Raw genomic sequence first — 23,784 nt, 5'->3', positions numbered from 1 at the left:
TATTTCTGATTGTAGGAGTAGTAGATGAACTGTTAAACACAAATTACCAGTGAGGTGCGGTGGGAGAGCAAACAGAATTATGTGGAGACAAGTGAGATTTCCAGAATGTGGAAAAACATACACCAACCCCTGACAAGAGGAGAGAAGAAGTTGGTTAATTAGCAGCACTAAGGTCATTTGATGCTGGAACAAAAGCAGGATGGGACCATGTTCCTCTGGGCTAATGCAGCTTGCAGGAAACTCCTGATGCTGGAAGAGGAACCAGCATCCCTGCAAAGTGCAGCAGGGAATCCTGGCACTGCCAAAGGCTCCACGAGCTCAGCTAATGCTGATGGCAAATCCAGGGGTTTATCCCATACCTGGACACTCCAAACAACGGCCCCAAGAGGTTTAATCCTGCACAAGGCTGAGGAGGATATCGTGTCTCATGGATACTTCAGCTGAAGGATTGTTCTGCCCAAGTAATTGAAGGAGGGGACTGGAGGGTCTTTAACCTTAATTGATTTTTTTATTCCAGCTCCCTACGGAAATGAGGTTGGTGCAGTGAAATTGGCTGTGTCTGTCTGCCCGTCCCCTGCTCCTCTCATCCCCCTAATAACTTGGGAACCGAGACACCAATTACAACGGAGCTTGACAGAGGAAGGAGGTCTCAGAGCTATCAAATTCCTGCAGCCCTCATGAAAGCAGGCAGCCAAGCAGAGGAGACAGCCTTTAATAACGTGCCCAGGAAATCTACCTGGGAAAAGTTATTGTGGTTTCAGTCAAAACTTGATTTCTCAAGAAAGAACAGCCAAAAGACCCAGCTACGTAGAAAATTCTGCGACTCATTGAATTACTCGCTCCATGTAAAATTCAGTTTTTCATGGATAATCTCAAGATCAAGACAAAAAAGACAACACAAGTGGAGATCAGGAGATTAATATTACTTTATTTGCATTTGCTTCCATACTGATTTCCACCACCATAGAAAAAAAAAAAAAAAGAAAAAATTACTCCAAATACTTCCATCCCCACCCCATCCTTACAAATCTCCCCTCTAACCCCATTATCTGCCTAATTAAATTTTGGGTGTATCAAACTGTTGGGCCCATCTTTCGGGAGGCTGCACGCTTTAATCACAATTACATGCTGCATATTTCATGATATATATCTTTTGCGCATAATTAGGAATAAAAAATGTAATCCCCAAAAAGATGGTTAATAATTTAAATCCTGAGGATTTTATTAAAAGCATCTGAGCATTGCAGATGACAAGGAAAGAACAGTGATTCCATTATAACCAAGGGAAAAAAAAATCAAGGATTTAAGTACATTTTTTTTTTTTTTTTAAATTCCACACCAAGGCCTCTAATCCTAAAAACAAAACAAAGAGGAACAGAGAAATATGTCAGCCCTGATATATTCCTGCAATTTAATCTATGATATAGAGCTGAGGGTTCTGCACCTAAGATGATTAATTTGAAAAGTTTATCTACAAATATTTCTCAAAATGCTCCCTTCCAAAATTTCCTTAGCAGAAATTAATGTTCCCTGACGGAAACAAGGCACTTACCTCACTGCTCAGGCAGCACCACCCTCCAGAGCCCACGGGTGTGCGCAGGCCACTACACAAAAAATCAAATTATCTCAACACCAAAAATACAGGTGGAAGAGAAACAGCCCAGATCATGTTCTCAAAACGATTTGTAAAATTCAGGATATTTATGCCGGTTTACTCCAATCTGTGGCACCAGTTGACGTCTTCAAGTGATGCAGAGGAGAGTAGGGATGATCACCAGCAAGTAAAAAATTAAAACCAAGGATTACGTACATATTAAAGCAAACTGGACTGGGAACAGGGAGGCCATTCCCATTTACAAATATCCTATGTTTGCTTCCAGGGAAAACACACCTGCAGCTTCTCCACAGCCCTGCAGCAAGCTCTGAGCATCCTGCAACGTGCACATGCAGCCCTGCAGCTCCCCAGAACACAAAATGTCTCTGTGGGACAAGAAAACTGATTCATCAATAGGAGGCATCAGAAACCAGGGGCATGCAACATGGTAAATGACATTTACATATGTATATAATTATTTTTTTTAATTGATGTCTCCACTCTCTTGACTGCTGCGCAGGCTACAGCCGTGCCAATTTTTTTTTTTTTTTTTTTTTTTTTTTTTTTTTTTTTTTTTAGTTTAGTTTAGTTTTACAAAACAAGTTACAAGTTCTCTGCTTAATGTTTCTTGATAGTCTTTCATTTGCAGAGCCTGAATTATAAATTTTTTCTGCCTAGATAATACTATGTAGAAACACAACAGTACATTTTATTATTTTTAGAAGCACAACATCTAATAGTGCTTGCACTTTCTACTTTCTTCTTGTCACATCTCTCCCTCAGTAAAGGAAAGGCAATCTTGGCATTTTACTGGAATCTCTCTTGCCATGTAGCACTACTAAATATCAACACACCAGTGTACACTGGATCATTGTAAGAAATTGCATTTTAAAAGATAGATTTAAATATTTTTTACAATTTGGTCTCATTTACCTTTACAAGGAAGCCCTGGCCATTCGATTGACCAAAAAATTACATCACAGGACTAAAAAAGATTAGCTGAAATAATTCCCCACAGTATGTCTACAGCAGAGGCAAAAAATTAAACCAATTACGTGCACTAGGAACCAAGACATCTGTTCGAGTCCTGCCTTTGCTCTGTGACAAGGAAATTCACTTCCTTATTCTGCGCCTTTGTTGACATCTGTGCAATGAGAATATTTCTCCTCTCTCCACCTTTGTCTTATCTATTTAGGGAACAAATTCTGCAGCCAGAATCACCTCTGACAATGCCCCCGTGCGAGCTGAGCATGAGGCAATCGGTGCTTTGTTGCGTTGTGGCTGCAGAGCAGGGGTGGCCTGCAGCAAACACAAGCAGGGAAAAGCAACCCTTGCTTAGTTTAATGACCAGGAAATCTCAGGCCTAAGTGAATAAATTATTGCTATGTGAGGCTACCTTGCTGTGCTTTTCCCAGAAGAGAATGCAGTGTGTTTCTGCAAGTGGGGAATGGATTCAAACACAGAACACTGCTGCTCTGCTGAGTTCCTCAGTGCTGCTGACGGTGGAGATGGGTGCAAGCTTAAAGTTATTGTCAGGCTCATGTTAACAAAGCGTTTACACAGCAAGTAAAAGTCAACTACTCTTGATTAACCTTCATTCAGAAATCAGCCATAATCCAGAATTAGCCCAAGTTGAGAAATGCCTACAAAATGAATGGATCCATTGATTTTGAGAAGTATCAGATAATCACAGAATGTTGGGGTTGGAAGGGAGATTAAAGGTCAGCCAGCGTCACCCCTGCCATGGCAGGGACACCTTTCACTGTCCCAGGCTGCTCCCAGCCCCAGTGTCCAACCTGCCTTGGGCACTGCCAGGGATCCAGGGGCAGCCACAGCTGCTCTGGGCACCCTGTGCCAGGGCCTCAGCACCCTCACAGGGAAGAATTCCTTCCCAAAATTCCATCTATCCCTGCCCTCTGCCAGTTGAAAGTCATTCCCCTTGTCCAAAGTCCCTCTCCATCCTTCCTGCCAGCTCCCTTTAGGTACTGGAAGGTGCCATAAGGGCTGCAGAGCTTTTTCCCAGGCACTGCTCCCCTGGCTCTGGGAGATCAGATCCCACACCCAGGGGAAACTGGGGAGCAGAACCACCACAAGGACAATCGGTACTGCTTTCTCCTCCCTGCTCAAAGATGGAACCAGTTTAAACCCCACCACTCCTGGCAGCCACTGGTCTAACCTGTGCTTGAGAAATTCCACGGATGGAGACACTGCAGCTTCCCCAGGCCATTTATTCCTGGACTTAACCATCCTTACACTTGAAAAGTTTTTCCTAATGTCTCCACTAATCTCTGCTGCAATTTAAGCTCATTATGCCTCGTCCCAGTGGACATGGAGAACAGTTTATTCCCTTCCACTTTGCAGGTAATCACGGGAGACTGTGAAGACCTATTACCTCCCCCATGTTGCTATCACACGTTTTAGCATTTGTGCTTTTCATGCTATAGGAAAATGCCTGATACAGTGAAAAACTGCACATACAGCCTTAGGAAAAAAAGAGGTATTTCACAGAGAGAGCCTTTAGCATATCAGTTATAAGAATATCTGGGCAAGTCCTGTCTTTGACTCTTCTAAATTCTACATGTCTAAAAGCATTTGAAACAAAGAATCCTGACACTTTTCAGAGCAAGTGTCACATTGCTGGAGGAGCAGAAGTCCTATCAGTTGCATATTGGCTAAAAAATGACTGCCTTTGTGGTTGTGATTATACTGAACAACATGAGAGCAGCTAATGGTGTAATCACCAGAGCAGATGTCTGCTGGACCAAAGAAATGGGTTCTGCTCCACACCACTGATACCAATCCCTCAAGGGGGATGTGTCATTCAGGCCAAATTTGCAAGAGAACTCAGCAGTAGGAACACCCAGCCTTTGGGTGCCCATTGTAACAGATGCAGCAGTGGAATTACTGCTGAACTTGGGGACAAAGTGACCCCAGCTACAGAAAATCTGTCACTCTCAGGGCAGTGAAAACCACCGGGCACGTACTAAAGTGTGAGGTAATTAAGATGGAGCTGGCAATACTTACACAGCTTTGTGAAGTCATCCTCAACAGCATCACTTCAGTCTTTGTTGGGGGCCCAGAGCTCAGCTTTGACTGGTTTTGCTTGGGAAAACACCCAACTAAAGATGACTCTTTTTTTTAATATTTATTATAATTGCACCAGCACTAAACATCCCACCTGAGATGCAGCAGAGCTCCAGACCTGCACGCAGTGAGCACACACTGATTATCCTGAAGGACTGGCCAACAGAAAGAAGTACTTACCAGCTTGCTTTTGTGACATTCAGGGCACAGATGCCACTTGGCTTCTAATACCACAGTGTTAGGAGGCTCTTGTGAGAGACAACCCTGGATATTCTCTGCTGCCAGCAGTCAGTGGTGATTGATGACTCTATTACAGTGATGGCTGTGGCTCCATGTTTTCTCCACGGCCCTCAACACCAGCCAAAAAGCAGGGACTTAAGGAGCTTTTTGAGCTCTCAATTCCTCTATCAAGAGTCAGTACATCCTTTGTTCAGCTGCTTGTTACAGAAGTCAGAAAAGGCTTGTTTCATGATTCCTCCAGCTCATGAACCTCTGCCTTGACCTACATTTCCAGGAGAGTGCTAATAAAAGGGAGATTAATCTCGTAAAAGAAATATCTGTATTTCAACTGCACATTGTGATATTTCTACCCAGCACATGGACACAGCTGTAGCCCTGACCAACCAACACTCATTTTCCTCACTGGTTGTCTCACTATTTTTGTTTGTTTTAAGCATTTACATAAAACACCAACTCACCACAAGGAATTCTCCTCTGGGTTTTAAGCCAAAAGAGAACCAGCAAGTCAAATCTATTCCCTCATAAGTACACTGGGCTTTGTCCACTGGAACACGCAGATCTCAGCACACTGACAGGTTTTTCCCTAACACTTACCACTGAAAAGTTGCACAGGTGGCATCATTTCCTAGTTATAGCATGGTTTCCTTTGTCAACCAAAGCATTTGCAATTCCCCTAATTCTGTTTGTTTTGCCCTATGTTCTCTAGCTCTTATTTCACTTTGCTACCCACAGCTCTACAGCTGGAACTCCCCACTCTATCCTCTCTCCATTTCACATATTCTTTTTTTCCATTTCATCACTAAGCCACATTTTCCTTAGTCCCAGCCTAATTCTGCCTTCACACTTTTTTTTTTTACTTGGACACATCCTCACTTCTTTCCTTCCACAAGCTTATTATTGCTTTGCTAGTCACTCTGACAGAAACCTTTAGCTCCCATGATTGGGCTCCAACTGGCCCTCTTTAGCAAAGCTCAAATTCTAAAAATAATAAAACACCTGAACACCAAGGAGTTGTGACTTTCTAACCTGACATCAAAAATCCAACCTCTGCCCAACAGCAGCCACGTAACCCTCACTGCAAAAAAGCCAATTAAACCTGCAAGGAACAGGGGTGGTGCACAAGTACCAGAACAGAGGCTGGATGACACTGTGGCGAGGGCATTATTCATATTTAACTCAGGAAGATCTTCATTTTTTCCAAACCTATCAAACCCAGTTTCTATTACCAAAGAATCCACATCTAGCTCAAGACAAGCTACAAAATATTCCATGTACAACTCATTTACCATGACTACCTGGTAACAGCTCAAGTTTGTCAGATTTCTGCACACACAGAGCTGTTTCCTCTCCATCACCACCTTCTCTGCAACGATCTGGTACCATTCCTGCTGTCAGCAAGTTTGTTTTCCTACAGGTAATAAAGTGCTCCCACTGGCTACACAGGCACTGACAGAAGAGAAGAAGTTGGAAGCAAAGAATGAATCCAATCTCCAATCCAAAACACCCACACCTCAATCACCTTCCTGGAGCCTCGGCTTTTCTGTCCCTCCTCACTCATCACTGTAAAATAAATATTTAAGTAGTAACACCTGACACAAGTGACCAGTCTGGGTCTGCTCTGCAAGCAGAGTTTAGTGAGACAGCTTTTAGTGGTAATACTCAAAAGAAAACATTTCTTTTTATTTCCAGGTTCATCTCCTTGGAAAAAGATTAAAGATTCGGATTTTTTTTCCATCAGGAAGATCTAGAACTCGAGAACTCCTGCAATGTAAGGATTTGGTCTCAACATGTGTTTCACAATCAGTAAAGGCTGCTACACAAAGTATTTGTTGTCAAAAAATCTACAGTTATTTATTGAACAAAGAAGAAAGGAGTGGAAGTTTTCATAATCAGATACTACAAAATGTCCAGATTTTTGAAAGGTTATCTACAGGACCGAAGTAACTCAGCTCCAGACAGCAGGTAAAGAAAATAGTTTCACTAATATTATAAGCAGGCAAGGAATGACAGATTTAGACAAACTATAATAAACAACAACAAAAAACATTTCTCAATTAAAAACAACAGGAGTACAAAGATTGTTCTTCTCACTTCGCTTGTTTTAGTGGAGCCTTGTTACGAGCAGGTGAGCATCTCTTGTAGAGAAGGAGTATCACCAGTGGTCTAAGTAGACCTGCAATAAATAAACTCTATTTTAGGAAGGCTGTTCAGAACAATCCTAAGCAGGTAGAACATTCAACATCCTAGGAGAGCAGAAAGCCAGCTTTCACTTGTACCAAGACACAGAATGTAAGAGTTTAATGATGAAAAAAATGATCTTTATATAATATGGCACCATCTTGATGCACTAAGAACGCATTGTGCAGAAACACAAATTAACATGCAAAAAGATCACTATGAAAACTGCCATTAGTCTTCTGTCCTAAGTAACTTATTTTTAGAATAAACCAGAGATGACTCACACTACTGAACCACTCAAATATACCCATCCTTCTTAGTGCCCCAAGGTTGGCACAAGCAACTTGTAAATGTCAGAAAAGCATATAAACCTCGTTAATGTTTTCAGAAATTCATTTAAAGATAGAAACAGGTCCAAAAAGATGCCTGCCTAAATGCATTGCAATTACGTTACAATTATTTTCCAAATACACAGATATGCTCTGTCTTTTCTCAGCTCATTACTGACTCAAACAATTTGCCCTTCTGGGATCAATTGTTTGCTAATAAATAATTGTTTACAGTCACAAAATGATATTAAGGAGTATTCTTATTAGTTTTCCTTCTACAGCCTAATAAGATTCCAAACTAGCTGATTCCCAAGAGTCTAACCTTAACCTTGCTGTGTTTAACAGCCCAGGAAATGATGAACCATCTGTTTCAGAAAACAATGGAGGGCCAAGAGGAAATATTGTTTAATTGTAGATTAACCTCCTTGTACAGCAGAATGAAGCATCTACAGAATTAGCAACTCTAACTAGCAGTGAATAAAAACCAAGAAACTGAAAGCAGTTCTTACTATTAGAAAACCAAGAGCAGCAAGTATTCTTTCATCAGCTTTGAAAAACACAACAAAACAACTCATAAATGTATTTAACAATTTTTTTTTAAAAACATTTAATTACCATATTTGGATTTTTCCACTCGAGGAACTCCCAGAAATATATTTATTTCTAAAAATATAGAAATATATTTATTTCTAAAATAGTTCTGGCTTTGTTTTTCTAGAAGTATCAAAATTACTTTTAAACAAGTATCCCAAAGTGAGAGATGTGGTTATAAAACTAATATCTCATCTTCAGAGGTATAAGACAGCTGCTCCAAAGCAACAGACAAATCACTTAGGAGAGTGGAGGGAAAGGTCTTGAGGTTTTAAACTCAAGAAATTTGATAATTTATGTATCTGTTTTCACAGCCACTTTTAATAACTGAGACAACCTGATAAGGTGTAAGACAGATTGAGTACTAGAAGAGAAAAAACCTAGCAGTGATAAAGAACAGGAATTCGAAAATAAAGCCAACTGCTCCTGTGCCTCCATCATTAAGGGCAGCACAATCCTGCACTGGGATGGCAATTTTTCTATGTAACATTCACGCCAAAGTGAGCTGAACAGGAATTTTCACCTCCATCAATCAGTTTGCCTCGTTTTGACAGCAACAACGACAGAGAAGTGTGTTATCAAAGGGCCGCAGCAAACTCCAGCACCCAGGAACTGAGAGAGCTTTTCCTTGATTTTACACAACCTTCCTAGAACAGAATCTAAATTCACTGCTCACTCAGACAGCTGGGTGCATACTCAGCGTGACAGATCGCATCCATTCCAAGTTTTAAATATCCAAACACGCTAACGTTTACTCCAATAAATTATTCTTGAATTCTTCACTCAATTCCTGAAGCAATGAGCTCGCAATAACTCTACAGCTTCATATAATAGCACCTATTGAAAGAGGATAAGAGTTTGACATTCTTCTCCCACTAAACAACCAGGCACAATTTTATCCATCAGCCGTCTATCAACCTACGGATATTGAAAGCTTGGGCGAAGGAGATAACATCAAACCCGGCCCTACCGTCAAGCTGCGCTATCTCCTGCCATCAATAATGCCATTCATGAATTTAGGAAAATTAATAAATCTCGGGGTGGAGGCTCAGAGAGCCTGCAGGTGAAGCAGACACTCACTTGGGCTTTGTCTCGGCGTCCGTCACTTGGCGGATGTAGATGCCGTCCTCGGGGTGCTCGATGTCGTCCATCTCGTACATGTAGGAGGAGGCTATGGCCAGGGTGGTTCCGTCGTTGCTGAAGGCCAGCGAGGCGATGCTGGTGGGATAGCGATGGAACTGGCACAGCCGCTTCTTGTTAAAGGGATCCCAGATATTCACGAAGCCGTCGGAGCCGCCTGGAAGTCAGCGGCGCAAAGGAAACCCGTTTTTGTGAGTTGTAATTGGGGGGGGGGGGGGAAAAAATCAAACCGGAGAGATGCAGCGCAGGGAAAAAAGAAAACTACTCATAATTGCTTTGTCAGGAAAAACACAGGGTTGATTCATTCACTAAAGAGCACAATGAGCATTTCCCAAACTCCCTGTTAAGGCAGTTAACTGCAGAAAAGACTGCAATACAATTATATCTCATAGCCCTCTAAAATCTAAGAAAGTGGTAAGGCAGAAAAAAAGCTTTCTAAGAGAGATTCTCGTTGCATCATAGTTTTAAGCTGACAGTGAGACTTGTGATTACATCTGCAGGTCCAAACACAAGCCCGTCTTCGGGGGAAAAAAATATTAAGAGTTAAGAACTCTCACTGCATCAAATAATTTTAAAACCCTACTTATGGCATGAATACAATTTAAATGCTTAAAAAGTCAGGGCATTTGAAGGCTGATCTGTTTACATCAAAACTAAAGGAACTGATGCAAGTGTTACAAAGAATTGAGTATTTACCTGTAGCAAACGTGTTGTGGACATTGTGGAAAGAAATGGCATTAACTGGATAAATCTGCTCGATGTTATTCTCCTTCAAGCGGTGACATTTGAATGCGTATTTCTTCTTCTGGATTTCTGGGCTTGGATCCAAATATTCCACGGCTACACGACCTTCAATAGAACTTAAAACATAACCCTAAGAAGAAAAGAAAAAAAAAAAAATTGGAGCTAAATGTTTTAGAAGTTTACAACTGGAGCAAAGACTGCAACACAATTTTATTTCATAGCCTTCTAAATTCTAAGAAAGTTGCAAGGCAGAAAAAAGCTTTCTAAGAGAGATTCTCATTGCATCATAGTTTTAAGCTGACAGTGAGACTTGTGATTACATCTGCAGGTCCAAACACAAGCTCGTCTTTGGGGAAAAAAATTTCAAGAGACAAGAACCCCTTGCATTTGTTCACCTACCCCCTAAGGCCTAAATATCTGAAATACAAAAGATACTCACAGGACTATTTCGTTTCAGCATTACATTACATTAAAATTTGTTCAGAGCTTTATACTAACAACTAAACACTCAAGCTGAAATAGTATTTTCAGTGAAACTTGATTACAAGTTGTGTTCACTTATCTAGTTAATTACAGTCCCATCTTGGAGCAACCTGAGATGCTTTTATTATCACTTTTGAGTTAAGTCCATAATAGATCTTTTCAGAAACAGGATTGCAATGATATCTAGCTATAACAAGGCTCTTTAAAATCCATCCTACAATACAATCTGGAAGATCAGCTTGTTTTACTATAACTAGAACTGAAAATGGACAAAGCATTCATGCCAGTTCAAGAACAAGTAACTAGGTCTTGCAATTCCTGTACTATCACTCTGTACAGGAGAAAATTCCCTCACAAATTAGTTTGGCAGAGAAAGCCAATCTTCTTGCTTTCCTTGAAAAAGAAATACCACAGACACACCACGTTAACTGGCACAGAACAGCTGCAGGAGCACCTGAATTGCACAATTCCCCCTGGATAATGGATCCAGGGTTCTGCAGTGCATGCCACAGACTCGGAGAGAAAAAAAAAGAAAAATATATAAACGACACTCATGCGGTTTTAATCCTGCTCCTGTTCCCAGACTGTTCAAGAACTCTGGGTTACAATGCATAAGAACTGCTTAGGAACCACCAATTCTGGCCTCCTCTCTTCTACTGCAACTGGGGAGGGGAAGGACGTTTTTGAATTACATGTCAGCATTGTGATTCATTAAATAGGTTATTTCTAAAAAGGAGACAAATCTCCAGGAACAAAACAACAACATAAAATGCTGGTAAGTCAGTGGCAAACATTGCTAAGCTGCACTAAAAAGAATTAATGTACCACAGGAAGCCTCCCTCCTCCCAAAGTTTGATTATAAAACACATCCCCACTGAAAACTAAACTTGAAAATAAGCCCCCATTTCCCTGCAGAAAATTCAGCAGAAATGTGATTGCTGCCACTGCTCCCATACCTGTTTGTTGGGGAATGCTCTGATGCAGCGGGTCTGGTATTTCAGGCTCGATTCCCTTCGCTGCTGAACGTATCCCATGTTCCTCAAATCCCACACCAGCACCCTCCGACCTGCCGTGCCCACAATCAGTCTGTCCCCAGACACAGACAGGGTGTAGACCTTCCAAAAAAAAATTTACAGAATTTAACGTTGATATTAGCTGAAAAAAGCCCTGCTCTTTGTACAGAATGAGCTGTCAGCAATGAGCACTAACACAATTGGTGCCATCTCCCATGGAATGCACAGCAACAGAATTCCCTCCAGCTTTCATTTACAACCCAAATTTGGGATAATCAGCAGGAATGTGCAGCTGGTTAGTGAGAACATCCTGATGTAGGATGATCAAAAACCTATTCCAAGCATTAAATTTACTGAAATTATCAGCAAAATAAAAACCCATGCAAAGGAACAGGAGGGGAAGTGATGGATATCGGAAATTATCTCTGCTTGGTTTTGCATTCCCGCTGTTAGTTCACGATCCTACAAAACCACATCATACATTTTCTTCTCTTTTTCTCCACCAAGTATTTTCCATTATAAACTGAATATTTTGAGTTGAGCTTCATGTTAATAAAACAAAATAAATCGCCAAGAGATCATTAAAAAAAAAAAAAACAAAACACATTACTTTGTATACGTTAATAAAACAAAGTGAATTTGAAGAAAGCAATATGCTTGACATATTAAAAAAAAAAAAAAAAAAAAGATAATGGCTTGGAATTTTAACTCTACCCCAAAACTTGGCTCAGTGGGAAATTTTGGCTTATCAAATTTCACATGAAAATATTTAGTGCATGAATTGTTGTTTCCAGCTATTGCTCGGGATGCAGTTCATGTGGTAATACCTTAAAAAAACAAACAAACAAAACAAAACAAGAAAAAGGGAAGAGGTTTAGTAAAAAAACCCCTGTGCTATGGAATGAATTCCAAGTTGTTGCTACATAAGCAGATGGAATCCAGCTCCCCACAGCTGCTAACAAGAACAAATGATGAGAATGAGCTTTTTCCAGTGATCAAACGCAGCCAAACACACAGGAAACAGATCGTGGGTACCCCTCAGATCAGGAATTAAATGTGTAAGAGATCTGGTACCCTGCCAGAGGGAATCAGTTTACTTTTGGCACGTGCTTGGACAATTTCATTTGGTTTCACTTTCTGGTTCTCCGATGAAGCAAACCCAACAAAGCTGCTTGGTTCTGGTAAGACTGCACTGAAACATCAGACTTAACAACTCTCATCCTCATTTGCTACAAATATGTTTTCAAAAAGTTAATTTTTAATAAAAAGCTAAGCAGACACGTGTGTACGTATACGTATGGATAAAAAAGCTACCTTTAACCAATCCTCATCCACCCAGCATGCTTTCTCCTCTAAAATGTGATTACTGAACTCTTAAGACTGAGATTTTAAGACAGAAAAAGTCTTAAATATTCACACAGGAGTTGCCCAAAATTTCTGATGATCCCAATTATTCCTAAAAAGGGTAAGAAAACTTTGAGCCGATAGCAGTTACACCTTTTAACACGACAGCTTTTTGTTATTGATGTAAAACTCGGTCCAGAAATATTCATAAACACTACATAAAATGTGTTTGTGTACATACAGGGAAACAAAGGCATAAAGAACATTAAATATCTTAAATCTTCTTCACAAACTGATGTCACACCTGTACAGTGAGTGTTCTTTCTCCACCACACAGCCATAAATCAAATGAAACCGTTGTCATGCAGTGGAGTAGGTGTACACATTCATCAAAGGCAGCATTAAAAAAATGACATAATGAACCTTGCTGAACCAATAAGCAGCTTGATTCACTGTGGCTGTCCATTATATGATATTCTGTCAGCAATTTATCACAGTTCTTTACATGCTACATACATCTATAAATCAAAGCTAGAAATAATGCAATTACTTTATTCTGCACAAAGGTCTCACCAGAAGTAGATCCAGCTCTGCTGGAACAAAAGTAAGAGCTATTTAGGGGCAAAGGGAATGTAATGATGGCTCATAATTAGGACTTGACAATAAGATGTCACAGTGCTAAATGAAATTTTTAAAAGGTACAGGCAAAAAAAAAAAAAAAAAAATCATATGTAAAATTATCCAGCAAGTCAGCCTGTGTTTAGGAGTCTCTGAAAAAAACCCCCAGGAATTCCTGTTAAGTCTTTCCATGACAGTGCTGTAAGCAGCACCAGAAATTAACACATCACATGGCCAACAGAAAAAGCTGAAGTTATCATCCCATTTTATTTTATTTCTCTGAGTCTCCCATTAGCACAGAGGATTTCGGCTTTAGGAGAATATCCAAATTTACTAGGCACTAATACCAAACAGGTAAATCACAGCACAAGCAATTCTGTTCAATTTTTTGAACACAAGTGAAAAACCAAAATGATTGCTTCAGGCAACATAAATGGCCTCCTACGGAGATATTTTTCTGTGGCATTCCAAAACAATCAGACCTTAGGACTGCCAGGGTCTGATACACCTGAAATCTTGACATTTATGGAAATCAACTGTGCATATTACAATTAAGCCAAGATGCTTGGTTTTCCTTCAAATTTCTTTTAAATTTTGAGAACATGGTCCAGCACAAGCACAAGACTTAAGGAACGTTGAGGAAAGCTCAAAGCCCTCACCAAAACAGCAATACATTCTGAATACCAATCCTTTAAAATGCTACACTTTCACCCAGTTTAAAAAACATTAAATGTAACTTCAGAAATACAGCTCATAGCTTCACAAATTCAGCCCAAGGCAGTGTCCTGTGTGATGTTTCAGTCCCAGGATGCATTACTTAACACCTGGAATGCAGCACATACCTTTTCAGGCTGGGAGAAGGTTCCTGCGTTACAGGGAGTTCTGGGATCCCAGAGTTTGACTGTCTGATCCCAGCTGCCAGTCACCATGACATTCACCTCTGGGCAATACTCCACACACCTGATGGGAGCATCGTGGGCACCAACAAGGTTTTCTGGAAGAAAACACAACATACTGCAACTTTACTGGCCCTACAAACAGTCAGAGTGTGTGAAATCAAGAATAAAAAAGGAACACAACTGCAGCACAAGCATTTTCTGACATTCTAAAGGTGTATTTTTATGCCAGAAGACTCTGTATGGATAGTTCAGCCTTCAGAAGCATAACTTTTGCTAAGATCAAGATTGTTACATTTAAACTTATGTCCCTTGAGCTTAGGACTTAAGAATTTTTAGGCAGTCACTGAGAGATCTTTACAGGTTTCACATTGACAAAAACACAAATACAGAAAGCAAATTAAGCATGTGTACATCAATAACATGACAAGAGAAAGCAATTAGTATTACATCTCAACAAAAATATTTAAACACTTGTAGGAAGTCAGCTATGGCAGAATTATTTGAGCTTCTTGGTACCATCACTGCACACACTCATTTGTCAAGCCCTGGCTATTGGCTGGTGCTGGTGACTGGCTGAAATTTGCTTTTAACACTCTAAAAACACACAAAAAAGTGAGACAAACCAGTCCCATATTTTGCACCAATGAGGCACTGGAACTGTTACTTTCAAGCAATGTTTCCTTAGGAAAAAAAAAAAAAACTACACTGCAAGGCCATGCTTGACAGAAGCAAAGGTTTTATACATCCTCTGCCATTAAAGATCATTCTAAATACATCCGAACCACAAACCCCTGAAAAACAACATGCTTAGTTTTAATTCAGCTGGGCTATTTCCCCCTGATTGAGCCACTCCAGCCTATGGCAGAGCAGGATTATCATCAGAAAACCAACTCAAGGCATCCTCCAAGCAGCTACCAAACTTTCTGGCAATGCCAAACTCTTCCAGGTTTTTAGATGGTCCTTATTAGGGTCACTGGTTATTCTGCCAGATACTTAAACATCCTCCATCTAATGAACCTGAAGAATATTCTGTGCGTGTAAGTACATAAATCTGAAGCTGAGGCCAGCTGCTGACAGCGTTTAGAATCCAATCTGCTCACCTTGGTCCGTGTTTAAGTCGTGCATTTTCAGCTGCTGATCCAGCCCTCCACTCCAGGCATGGGTAGGATCCTATAAAGTATAAAATTTACCTCATCAAGTTTCCATGGCTGCTCTGCATTCAGCATCCTAAACTCATAACAAAGGCCTTGCTTTCAAGAGTTTTGGGAAGACAGGAATTAAAACACAAATGTTAAGGTCTGACCCAGACTTAAACAGACAGAAGCTTTACAAAATGTTTAAGTGCTTTGAGAACCATGAATTTCTTTAGTTCAGAAGTAAAACTAAAGTTAACTTTAAAAAGGCAGATAGAGGCTACAGCAAATAATTTCCCTTTCTTCATATTTTAAAAGACTGACAACCTAAATCCCACCCAGGTGCAGTGTAATCCCAAAACTGATTTAGAAGGGAGATACCATTTGAGAACCTGGGTGTTGATCCACAGCACAGCATCAGCCACATGACAAAACATTCAGTGAAAAAAAGCACAGGTAGGCCCCCTCTTTAACTTCAGGGACCAACAATTTCTCCTACTTTGGGCACTCTACAGCTGTAAAATAATAATTAGAAACCCCCTCCCACACTTACATAAAAAGCACAGTCCAGGACAGCTCCTGAATGCTGATATTTGAGTCTCATGGTGTTGGCAGGAACATCATAGAGCCGAACAGTTGTGTCCCAGGATGAAACGAGCAGAAACTGAGATGTGTTTGGACTAAACTTCACCGATGAAATCCCATCATCTGGAGTTTGGTTGAGTTTGAACTCGTTTGATCCCGTCATCTGCAGACAATGAGGCACAGATGCAATTTTAATGACTCCAGGAACACGGGCCTAGCAGGGGAATAAGACTGAGCCCCCTGAAAGGCAGCACAAAGCAGACCTGAAAACTTCACTGCCTTTTACGCAGAACGGGCTCAGAACACCCAAACTTCTCACAAACTCTAAAATTTAAGATGCCAATCCCTGTCCAAAACCTCAATAAATGCCTTCCTCTACAGAGAGCTTTCAAATACCAAATGCAACATGAATAAACAACACAAAAATATTATGATCGTTATTATAATCTATAAGCTCGGATATTGTTACTTACAAATGTATTTCCCCTGCTCTGCTGAGTGTGTGGCTGTGTTTTCTTGAAGTAAACATTTATAAGCTATTGTGAACATCCAGAAGTTACTTTAAAAAACACATATTAGCAGAAAGGAATTGGATTTGAAAACTCCAAAAAGTGCTGATTTGCTCCTGGATTGGTATGACTGTCACACACTTCCAAGAATTGCAACTGGATCATCTTTTATATAGTTTTGGGCACTCTGCAACTTTCAGATCTTTAGGCTTCCATAAGTGCTGTGAAATGTGTGCAATTAAAAGCTTTAAGACCTTTTTCCCCCTCTGTTAGAATCCAAAGGGCAGGTAAAGAAAGCAAAGTTGTGTTTTGTGAAGTGCTGAAATGTTGGAGTGACCACAGAACCGGGATGCAACCAGGAAAAAATATCAACAATGCAATCAAAGAGCAATGACTCCAAAGGCAAATGCAGCACTCCCTTTCCAGGACCGGTTTGTTGAAAAATTCCAAGGACAGCAGAAGCTATGAACTGCAAATTTCAGCTAGAAAACAGCTTGGACCTTACAAACACTCTAAAAGAAGAAACTGCTGGCTACACATCCACCAACAAAAGAACCACAGCCTCTTTCCAAGGCTTGCCAAGGCCTTCAGAGCACATTCACCTTCTGCTAAAGGGGTAGAGCACTGAATCAGCTCAGATTTTCTGGAACACTGTTACAGAATTTGCATGTACAACTGCAAAGGTAAGATTACACCACTGAGAATACATCAGGAGACAAGGAGCAGATGAACCAAGGGCAAGGTGCAAATTTAGGGCACAACGGTTCCAGTTCAGTGCTTGTCAGCAGCTAAACAATCATCAAGCTGTGCAATAAAGTGGAGATCAGCCTTTTAATAATGGAAAAGCTTCTTTATGAGCCCCCTTTTTAGCCCTGCTTTGGGAACTCTTGGGAAAAGAGAGGCTTGAGTTTTTGCCACACAACTTTCCATGGGAAAGCTACTTGGAATTCAGCAGCACCTGCTGAGGATGCTTCAGATGCAGGTCCAGAGACACGAAATCTAAAGGAATTCGGAACAATTGGGAAAATCAGATTGGACAATCTTATTGCTGTGTCTACTTAGGCCAGAAAACTCAAGCAACAAAACGTGAGGTTTGAGGTACAAGTTGTATTATTTGAGGCCTGGTACAAATTATTAACCAGCAACTCCAGAGGGCAAAGCTACTCACACAAGAAACCTAGAAAGATGTCTCAAAGATGTTTTTAATCCAGAACAATGTTCATGATATCAGAATTTAAGTATATCCTGCCTCTTACACATGGTAAAAAAAAAAAATACCAGATCCAGAGTTCCACATTTTCACAAAAACAGCTGCTGCACAACCAGGATCGCCAAACCACAGCATTGTGCCCACCCCAAACAACAAAGTCCTGGTAAAAAGTTGAGGAACCACATGAAAAAAAAACAAAATTAATTACAGAGAAAGCACATGCTGCTGAAATGGCGATTCTGACTTAACTACGGAGTTCAGTTTTGCAAAAAAAAAGGGGGGGGGGGGGGAATTAATTTTTCGTGAACAAGCAAGAAATCTATGCTTTTATAGCTCCTATTGGCACAGGCGTCACTCAGCTGGACGGAGCTGCTGGAACAAAGCAGAACGCTCCGGTGAGAGCCTCGGGACTCCCCGCCCGCGCTTTTATTCAGAAAACATGCAACTCAAAGTACCGTTTTCATGTTGAACGAGCTCCTCCCGCTGCTCCACGGGCCGCCAAGGAAAAGCTTTCGGAGTTAGGGTAGCCCCGAGGCCTCGGTCCCTGTGAAGAGCGCCGGGATGTGGAAAACGCTGCGGGAAGGGAAGAGAGTGAGAGAAGGGCCTGGGAACCACCGGGGAGGGAGGGACCGCACCGAGGAACGAACACGCGGCTGGGACGGGAGGGTTCGGCCGTGCCCAGGGTCCCGATCCCCGGATCCCAATCCCGAACCCCCCGATCCCCAATCCCAAATCCCCGATCCCCAATCCCGGTCCCGGCCTCACCTCAGGCTCCGCCACCGCCCGCGCGCGCGCACTGCAGCCCTCCCCCCGCGATTGGCCGGTTCGAACGCGCGTGGCGCTGCGTCCCCGGCGTGCGGCGCGAGCCCCGCCGCCGCGGGGCCTGCCGGGAGTTGTAGTTCGCCGCTCCCGGGGCAGCGGCGGCGAGCGGGGAGTCGGTCCCGTGTCCCCGTCCCATCCCCGCTGCCAACGGAGGGGACCGGGAGGGACCCCGAGGGAACCGCACGGGCTGGTGCCGCGGGGAGAGGGAGGCTGCTGCTGGGCTTTAGCAGTGTTAACGGATAAAACCCGAAATACGAGTTATTACCCCTAAAATAAAAGAGTCCGGAAGGCGGAGCGATGGAGCGGGGCTGTGTTCCCCACCCGGGGCGAGGGGTCTGTGGCTCAAACACCGGCTGTGGAGCGCGGGGAGAGGGCTCTCCTTCCCCGCACTGAAAAAAGCCTCGTTTATCCCTTCGGATTGCTTTGTTTTTCGGGGGTTTGTTTTTCGCTGTCCTCGTTGCCATTGTTGTCACGCCCCCGGAGCTCGGTACGGGCCGTACCTCGGAGCCGGTGGCCGCAGTTTGATCGCCACTTGCCGCGGGATTTACTGGTTTTGAGTGACCGATCGAGGCTGCGTCCCGTGGGGAGCCGTCGAGGATGCCCGGTGCGAACACGGGGTGCGGAAAGCCGGGACCAGTCCCCGGTAGCGCCGAGCCCAACACCGCGGCTTCCACCAAAACACTCCGAAAACACAAGGAAAAAAAAAAAAAAAAGTCCCCGTTCACGAAAACTTTTGGGGAGATACCCTTCATCTCCCAGCCGAGAGAAGGGCAGCGAGCCGCCGCCGGCCCCGCGTCAGGCACGGCTGGGATTCCCTGCAGGAAACGAGATAAGGAGCAAAAATTCCGGGGGGAAAAAAAAAAAATAAAATAAAATAAACCCTCGGCGTTACAAGTCGTTTTGGCTCTCCCGTGCACCGATCCCCGGCCCCGCGGGCCCTTCCCGGCCCGGCTGCGGGGCACCCCCGGTGCTGGGGTCCCCCCTCGGGGACACGCGACAGAGGTGGCAAATTTACAAACGAGGCTTAAAACGGTTTAATTTTTTTTTTTTCCTTTCTTACTTTCTTTAAAAATATTTACAGATCTGAAATAACGCTTTTTTTAATTAATTTTTTTTTTCTTCTCAAGTGGCAGGAAAGCCGGAGGGGAGCGCGGGGGTGCCCCCGGGCTCTCCGTTTGCCCGTCCCTCCCATCAGTTTCGGTGCTGTGTCCCCTCCATGGGGGCGGCCCGAGAGCCCGCACGGAGCCCCCGCTGCAGCCCCGGCCCCGCTCCCGGTGCGGGTCCCGACGGGGCGGGGGGCGCGGGGCTCAGTAGTCGATCTTGTTGTAGAGGTTGTAGAGCGGTAAGGCCGAGAGGTTGCTGCCGGGGTAGTAGAGAGGGGCGGGGAAGGCGATGGACCGGGGCACCGGCACTCGGAGGAGGGAATTGTCTCTGAACACCAGCGGCATCCCCACCAGAGTCTGCGCCGAGGCGTGGGCCATGTTGGCCGCCTCCAGCTCGGCCGAGAGCTGCCGTTTCCACTTGTTCCTGCGGTTCTGGAACCAGGTCTTCACCTGGGTCTCGGTGAGCTGCAGGCTGGAGGCCAGGCAGGCCCGCTCCGAGCTGCTCAGGTAGCGCTTCATGTCGAAGGTGGACTCCAGCTGATAGACCTGGCTGCGGCTGAACACCGTGCGCGTCTTCTTCTTGGCGGCGCCGGCCTGCCGGTCCCCGCCGTCGCGCTGCCGGTCCCCGCAGGAAGGCGAGGAGGGTCCCAGCGGCTTCTCCTTCTCGTCCTTACAGTCCTGCTGGGGGGGCGAGAGGAAGGGCCCCCGCTCCCCGCTGCCCGCCGCCGCCGCTCCGCTCCCCTTGGCGCCGCCTGCAACAGAGCGACAGCGCGGGGCTCGCACGGCGGCCGGCACCGGGACCCCCGACGGCCGAGCCCCCCGCCCCGGAGGGGAAAAGCACCGAGGAGAGACCCCGGGCAGGCACTCGTCGCCTCTGCTCCCGGGGATACACACAACCGACGGCGCGGGAAGCCATCCCGACCTGGGTTATCCCCATCCCTGGGATGGATGAATGGATGGATGGATGGATGGATGGATGGATGGATGGATGGATGGATGGATGGATGGATGGATGGACAGGTGGGTGAGCGTGCCCCAGGGAAAGCGGCTGAGTGCCAGGCTTCCTATGCGACACGAGCCGGCAAATTTTACTTTACAGCATTGCATTTCACAGACCGTTTATTCAGAAATAATGCTTAAAGAAGAAAAATATATATATAAAATAAACATCGTGCTTCCCCCTGCCCGAGCGCTCTAATCAGAATCTAAGAAAACGAGCGTTATCGGTCGCACCTCGGGGAAATCAACTCCGGATGGGGTGGGGGGGGGGGAAAAAAGCCACCCCATTTTTGCTGGAGTTCCTTCTTCCTCACTTCACCCACGCACGGCGCAAATACTCTGGGCCCCGAAAGCAGAGAAGGTGCGACGAGCCCCCGCCTCCCTCTCCCCGGCGGGGGCCGGACCGGGGCCGAGCCCTCTGCGGCCCTTCCCGGCGGGGCCCGTCCGCCCCATGCCGCCCCATGCCATGCCAATGCCATGCCATGCCATGCAATGCCATGCCATGCCAATGCCATGCCGTCCCGTCCCATGCCATGCCGTCCCGTCCCTCCGGGCACTCACCGAGACAGGTGAAGCTGAGGGGCTGGTGCTTGTGGCACGCCTCGGCGGGGCCCTGAGCCTCGGGGCAGAAGCAGCCGCGGTGTTTCCAGCTCTCCTCCGGCTCCTCGTCCTCCGAGGACAGGGAGAGGGTGCGGGCGCGGACGGGCCAGGCGGACGCCCTGTCTCCGGCTTCCCGGGGGGGATCGGCGCTGCCGCTGCCCAGGATGGACTGGATGGTGAAACTGGAGATGGGAGCAGCCGCCGGACAGCACTTGCTCGGGTCTTCTTTGCTGCTCATCCTGGGTTCATAAGAAAGCAGAGGAGGGAAGCTCTCGCTTTAGAGGGGCTCGGGAGGGGGTGCCCCGGCAGCCCGCGGGGAGCCGTCGGCGGGGGGTGTTTCGGGGGGCGCTGGGGGCGTGCAGCGGCCGGCTCTCCCCGCGCCGGCCCAGGCGGAATGCATGCTCCTTCCCCCGCGTCCCTATTGATCTGCGGGCGGCGGGCGGCGGGGCTTCATTTGCATGGAGGTGGCCTCCGCCTCGCCAATCACGGCGGCGGCGGCGGGCACGGAAAGTTTGGAAACCCGCGGGGTCCGGGGATGGGGAGGCGCGGGGGGGGTGGGGTTCGCCGGAGCCCGAGAGGGGAACCCCCGCCGGGTCCTGGCCGCCGTCCCCGGGGGCTACGCTGACCCCTCGGCCCCGGAGGAGCGCTGCCGGCCGCCCGCCGTCCCTCCTGCCCTCCACCTCGAGTGGGCGACAGCGACGTGGGCGGAATGGCTTATGCCGGCCGGGGGCGGGGGTGTCGGGATAAACACCTTGTGCATATCCGGGGATCTTTACCCTTCTCATTAGAGGAAGAAAAAAAAAAAACAACAAAAAAAAAACACCCTGTCACGGTGTGTTGCCTGCTGGGAAACCGTCCAGAATGCGGGATTTTGGGTTGCGCTGCGGCCGGGAACAAATGTCCCACGAAATGTCTCCCGCGTCTCCATCCCAGGGCCTGGAAGCCGTGGGGAGCAGGGAGGGTGGGTGCCGCCGCGTTTCCAAATAAACTTTGTCAGGAGTCAGGGGCTCTTCCCCTCGGCTCTGGGTATAAATCACAGCACCGCAGCTCTTCCCACGCCGCTCCTGCCCTCGGAAGGGGAAACCTGCAGGTTGTGTCCCGCCTGTCCCGAAGGGAACGTGGATCCGAGGGCAAGGACCCCGCCAGGATCCAGCACCTCCCTCAGAGCAGGCGGAGCGGCAGCTGGGAGCCCGAGAGACTCCCCCGGCCCCCGAGTTTGGGGTCTGGAGCTCCCTTTCCCCGGATCGAGCCCCGACGGCTGCCCGGGCCCGGGAGCCGGGGCCTCCCTCCCACCGGCCTGGGACGGATCCGTGCCCGCTTCCCGCCCCGGGAAGCCTCAGAAAGGAGCCCCGGTGTCGGGGCCGGTGTGGAAAGCACCAGACTGATTCTCGAATTGCCCCACGACCCCAGCCCCACGCTTCCCTGCCCTCGGGCAGGTCCTGCCGCCCTCTCCGCCTCCGTTTCCCCGCTGCCGAGACCCCAAAGGGATGAACTCCCTCCCCGGGCCCTCCTCCCTGCGGACACCCGTGCGGAGCTGGCCCCGAGCCCGCAGCCATCCCCGAGGAGCTGCCGCGGAGGGCAGCGGGTGGGAAGAGCCGCTGCAGCTCGGAAATCCCGGGGGTTTTGGTGGCATCCCTGTCCGGGTGCGATATCCTTGGCCTTGGCAGGGGCCGTGGCACCGGGTTTTTAACCCCGGCTTGCCCGAGCGGGGTGGGGCCGGGGTCTCTGCGAGCTCCAGTTGTTGATTCCTCCCCCCCCCACGGTGCGGTCGTTCCCTCTCTCCAGAAATGTACTGCACCCCCCTCTAAAAAAAAAAAAATTAAAAAAAATAAAAAAAAAAAAAAAGGAAAAATCAAATAGGGGAAAGCAAAGAATGAGATGGAAATATACAAATCAATAGAGACAAATGTCAAGACGTTTTAAAATGACATTTTCATTAACTCCGAGTCACCATATTATGTCCGGTATATTGAATAAAGTACTTATAATATAATTAGGTATAGCGAGATGACGACTGTTACCCAGACCAGCGGCATAATCTTTAACTACTTAACTACTTGATAGACTCATTAATGGACTAATTGATTAGGAAAAGTGTTCCAGCTCCTCCTCTCCCTCTGAGGGGCAGGTGCTGTCCTGTTTTACCACATTAACCTTTTCAGTGCTTTTCAACGGGGTCGCGACACATTACAAATGGTCAGCTTTAATCATGATGTCAGCTCATTAACCCGGAAAGACCCCGCACTGAAATACAATTTAAGAAATCGTCCTTCATCCCTCTCTGCCGGCCCCGCACCCAGACCGGGTGAGCGAGGGGCGAGGGGGCTCCGAGCAAAAGCCGTCCAGGGGAGCTGCCCGAGCTGCGAGAGCCCCCCGGGGGCTGCAGGGACGGGAGGCGACACAAGGGACACCCCGCTCCTCCGGCACCCCGCGACGTGGCACCGCGGTGGCACCGCTGAACTCCAGCTCCGTCCCTTCGAAGGCCACGGGCTCAGCGTGGCCCTGGCACCGCCCTGCCTCCCCCACGGAGAGGGTCCTGCCCGTGGGAGCCGCACGAGTGGCCGCG

At 46.0% G+C, this 23,784-nt stretch overlaps 2 protein-coding genes across 3 annotated transcripts in view; both read right to left on the bottom strand.

The window, feature by feature from the left end:
• Nucleotides 1-6,743: 6,743 nt before the first annotated feature.
• Nucleotides 6,744-18,547, bottom strand: BUB3 (BUB3 mitotic checkpoint protein). The gene is made up of 9 exons (XM_040071064.1): nucleotides 18,460-18,547; nucleotides 18,150-18,267; nucleotides 15,944-16,138; nucleotides 15,358-15,427; nucleotides 14,201-14,352; nucleotides 11,340-11,498; nucleotides 9,853-10,030; nucleotides 9,097-9,313; nucleotides 6,744-7,091 (listed from the first exon to the last, which is right to left on the bottom strand). Exons 2-9 carry the CDS (start codon nucleotides 18,156-18,158, stop codon nucleotides 7,082-7,084), a joined length of 990 nt encoding a protein of 329 aa, XP_039926998.1. The 5' UTR covers nucleotides 18,159-18,267; nucleotides 18,460-18,547; the 3' UTR covers nucleotides 6,744-7,081.
• Nucleotides 18,548-19,823: 1,276 nt separating this feature from the next.
• HMX2 (H6 family homeobox 2) overlaps nucleotides 19,824-23,784 on the bottom strand; it is a 6,488-nt gene continuing 2,527 nt past the window's right edge. Inside the window, exons 2-3 of one of the 2 annotated variants that reach the window (XM_040071701.2) lie at nucleotides 21,180-21,457; nucleotides 19,824-20,371 (exon numbers count right to left, since the gene is read on the bottom strand). In XM_040071701.2, coding sequence (XP_039927635.1) covers nucleotides 19,824-20,371; nucleotides 21,180-21,456 — 825 coding nt within the window. In that variant the 5' untranslated portion in view covers nucleotide 21,457. Of the gene's footprint in view, nucleotides 20,372-21,179; nucleotides 21,482-23,784 lie in introns of those variants that run through there. The other variant, XM_058421593.1, reaches the window with a different exon arrangement.

The sequence above is a fragment of the Hirundo rustica genome, chromosome 8, assembly GCF_015227805.2.
Source record: "Hirundo rustica isolate bHirRus1 chromosome 8, bHirRus1.pri.v3, whole genome shotgun sequence".
Classification (NCBI taxonomy): domain Eukaryota; kingdom Metazoa; phylum Chordata; class Aves; order Passeriformes; family Hirundinidae; genus Hirundo; species Hirundo rustica.
The sequence above is the reverse complement of the archived record's forward strand: the minus strand, read 5'-3'. Positions and strand labels throughout refer to the sequence as shown.

What these genes read in the sequence shown, in the direction of transcription:
- BUB3 (XM_040071064.1), bottom strand. An exon ending in TCCTGGACTGTGCTTTTTAT is followed by an intron (nt 15,428 to 15,943) that starts GTAAGTGTGGGA and finishes TATACTTTATAG; the next exon opens with GATCCTACCCATGCCTGGAG. An exon ending in CCACAACACGTTTGCTACAG is followed by an intron (nt 9,314 to 9,852) that starts GTAAATACTCAA and finishes GCTGACTTCCAG; the next exon opens with GCGGCTCCGACGGCTTCGTG.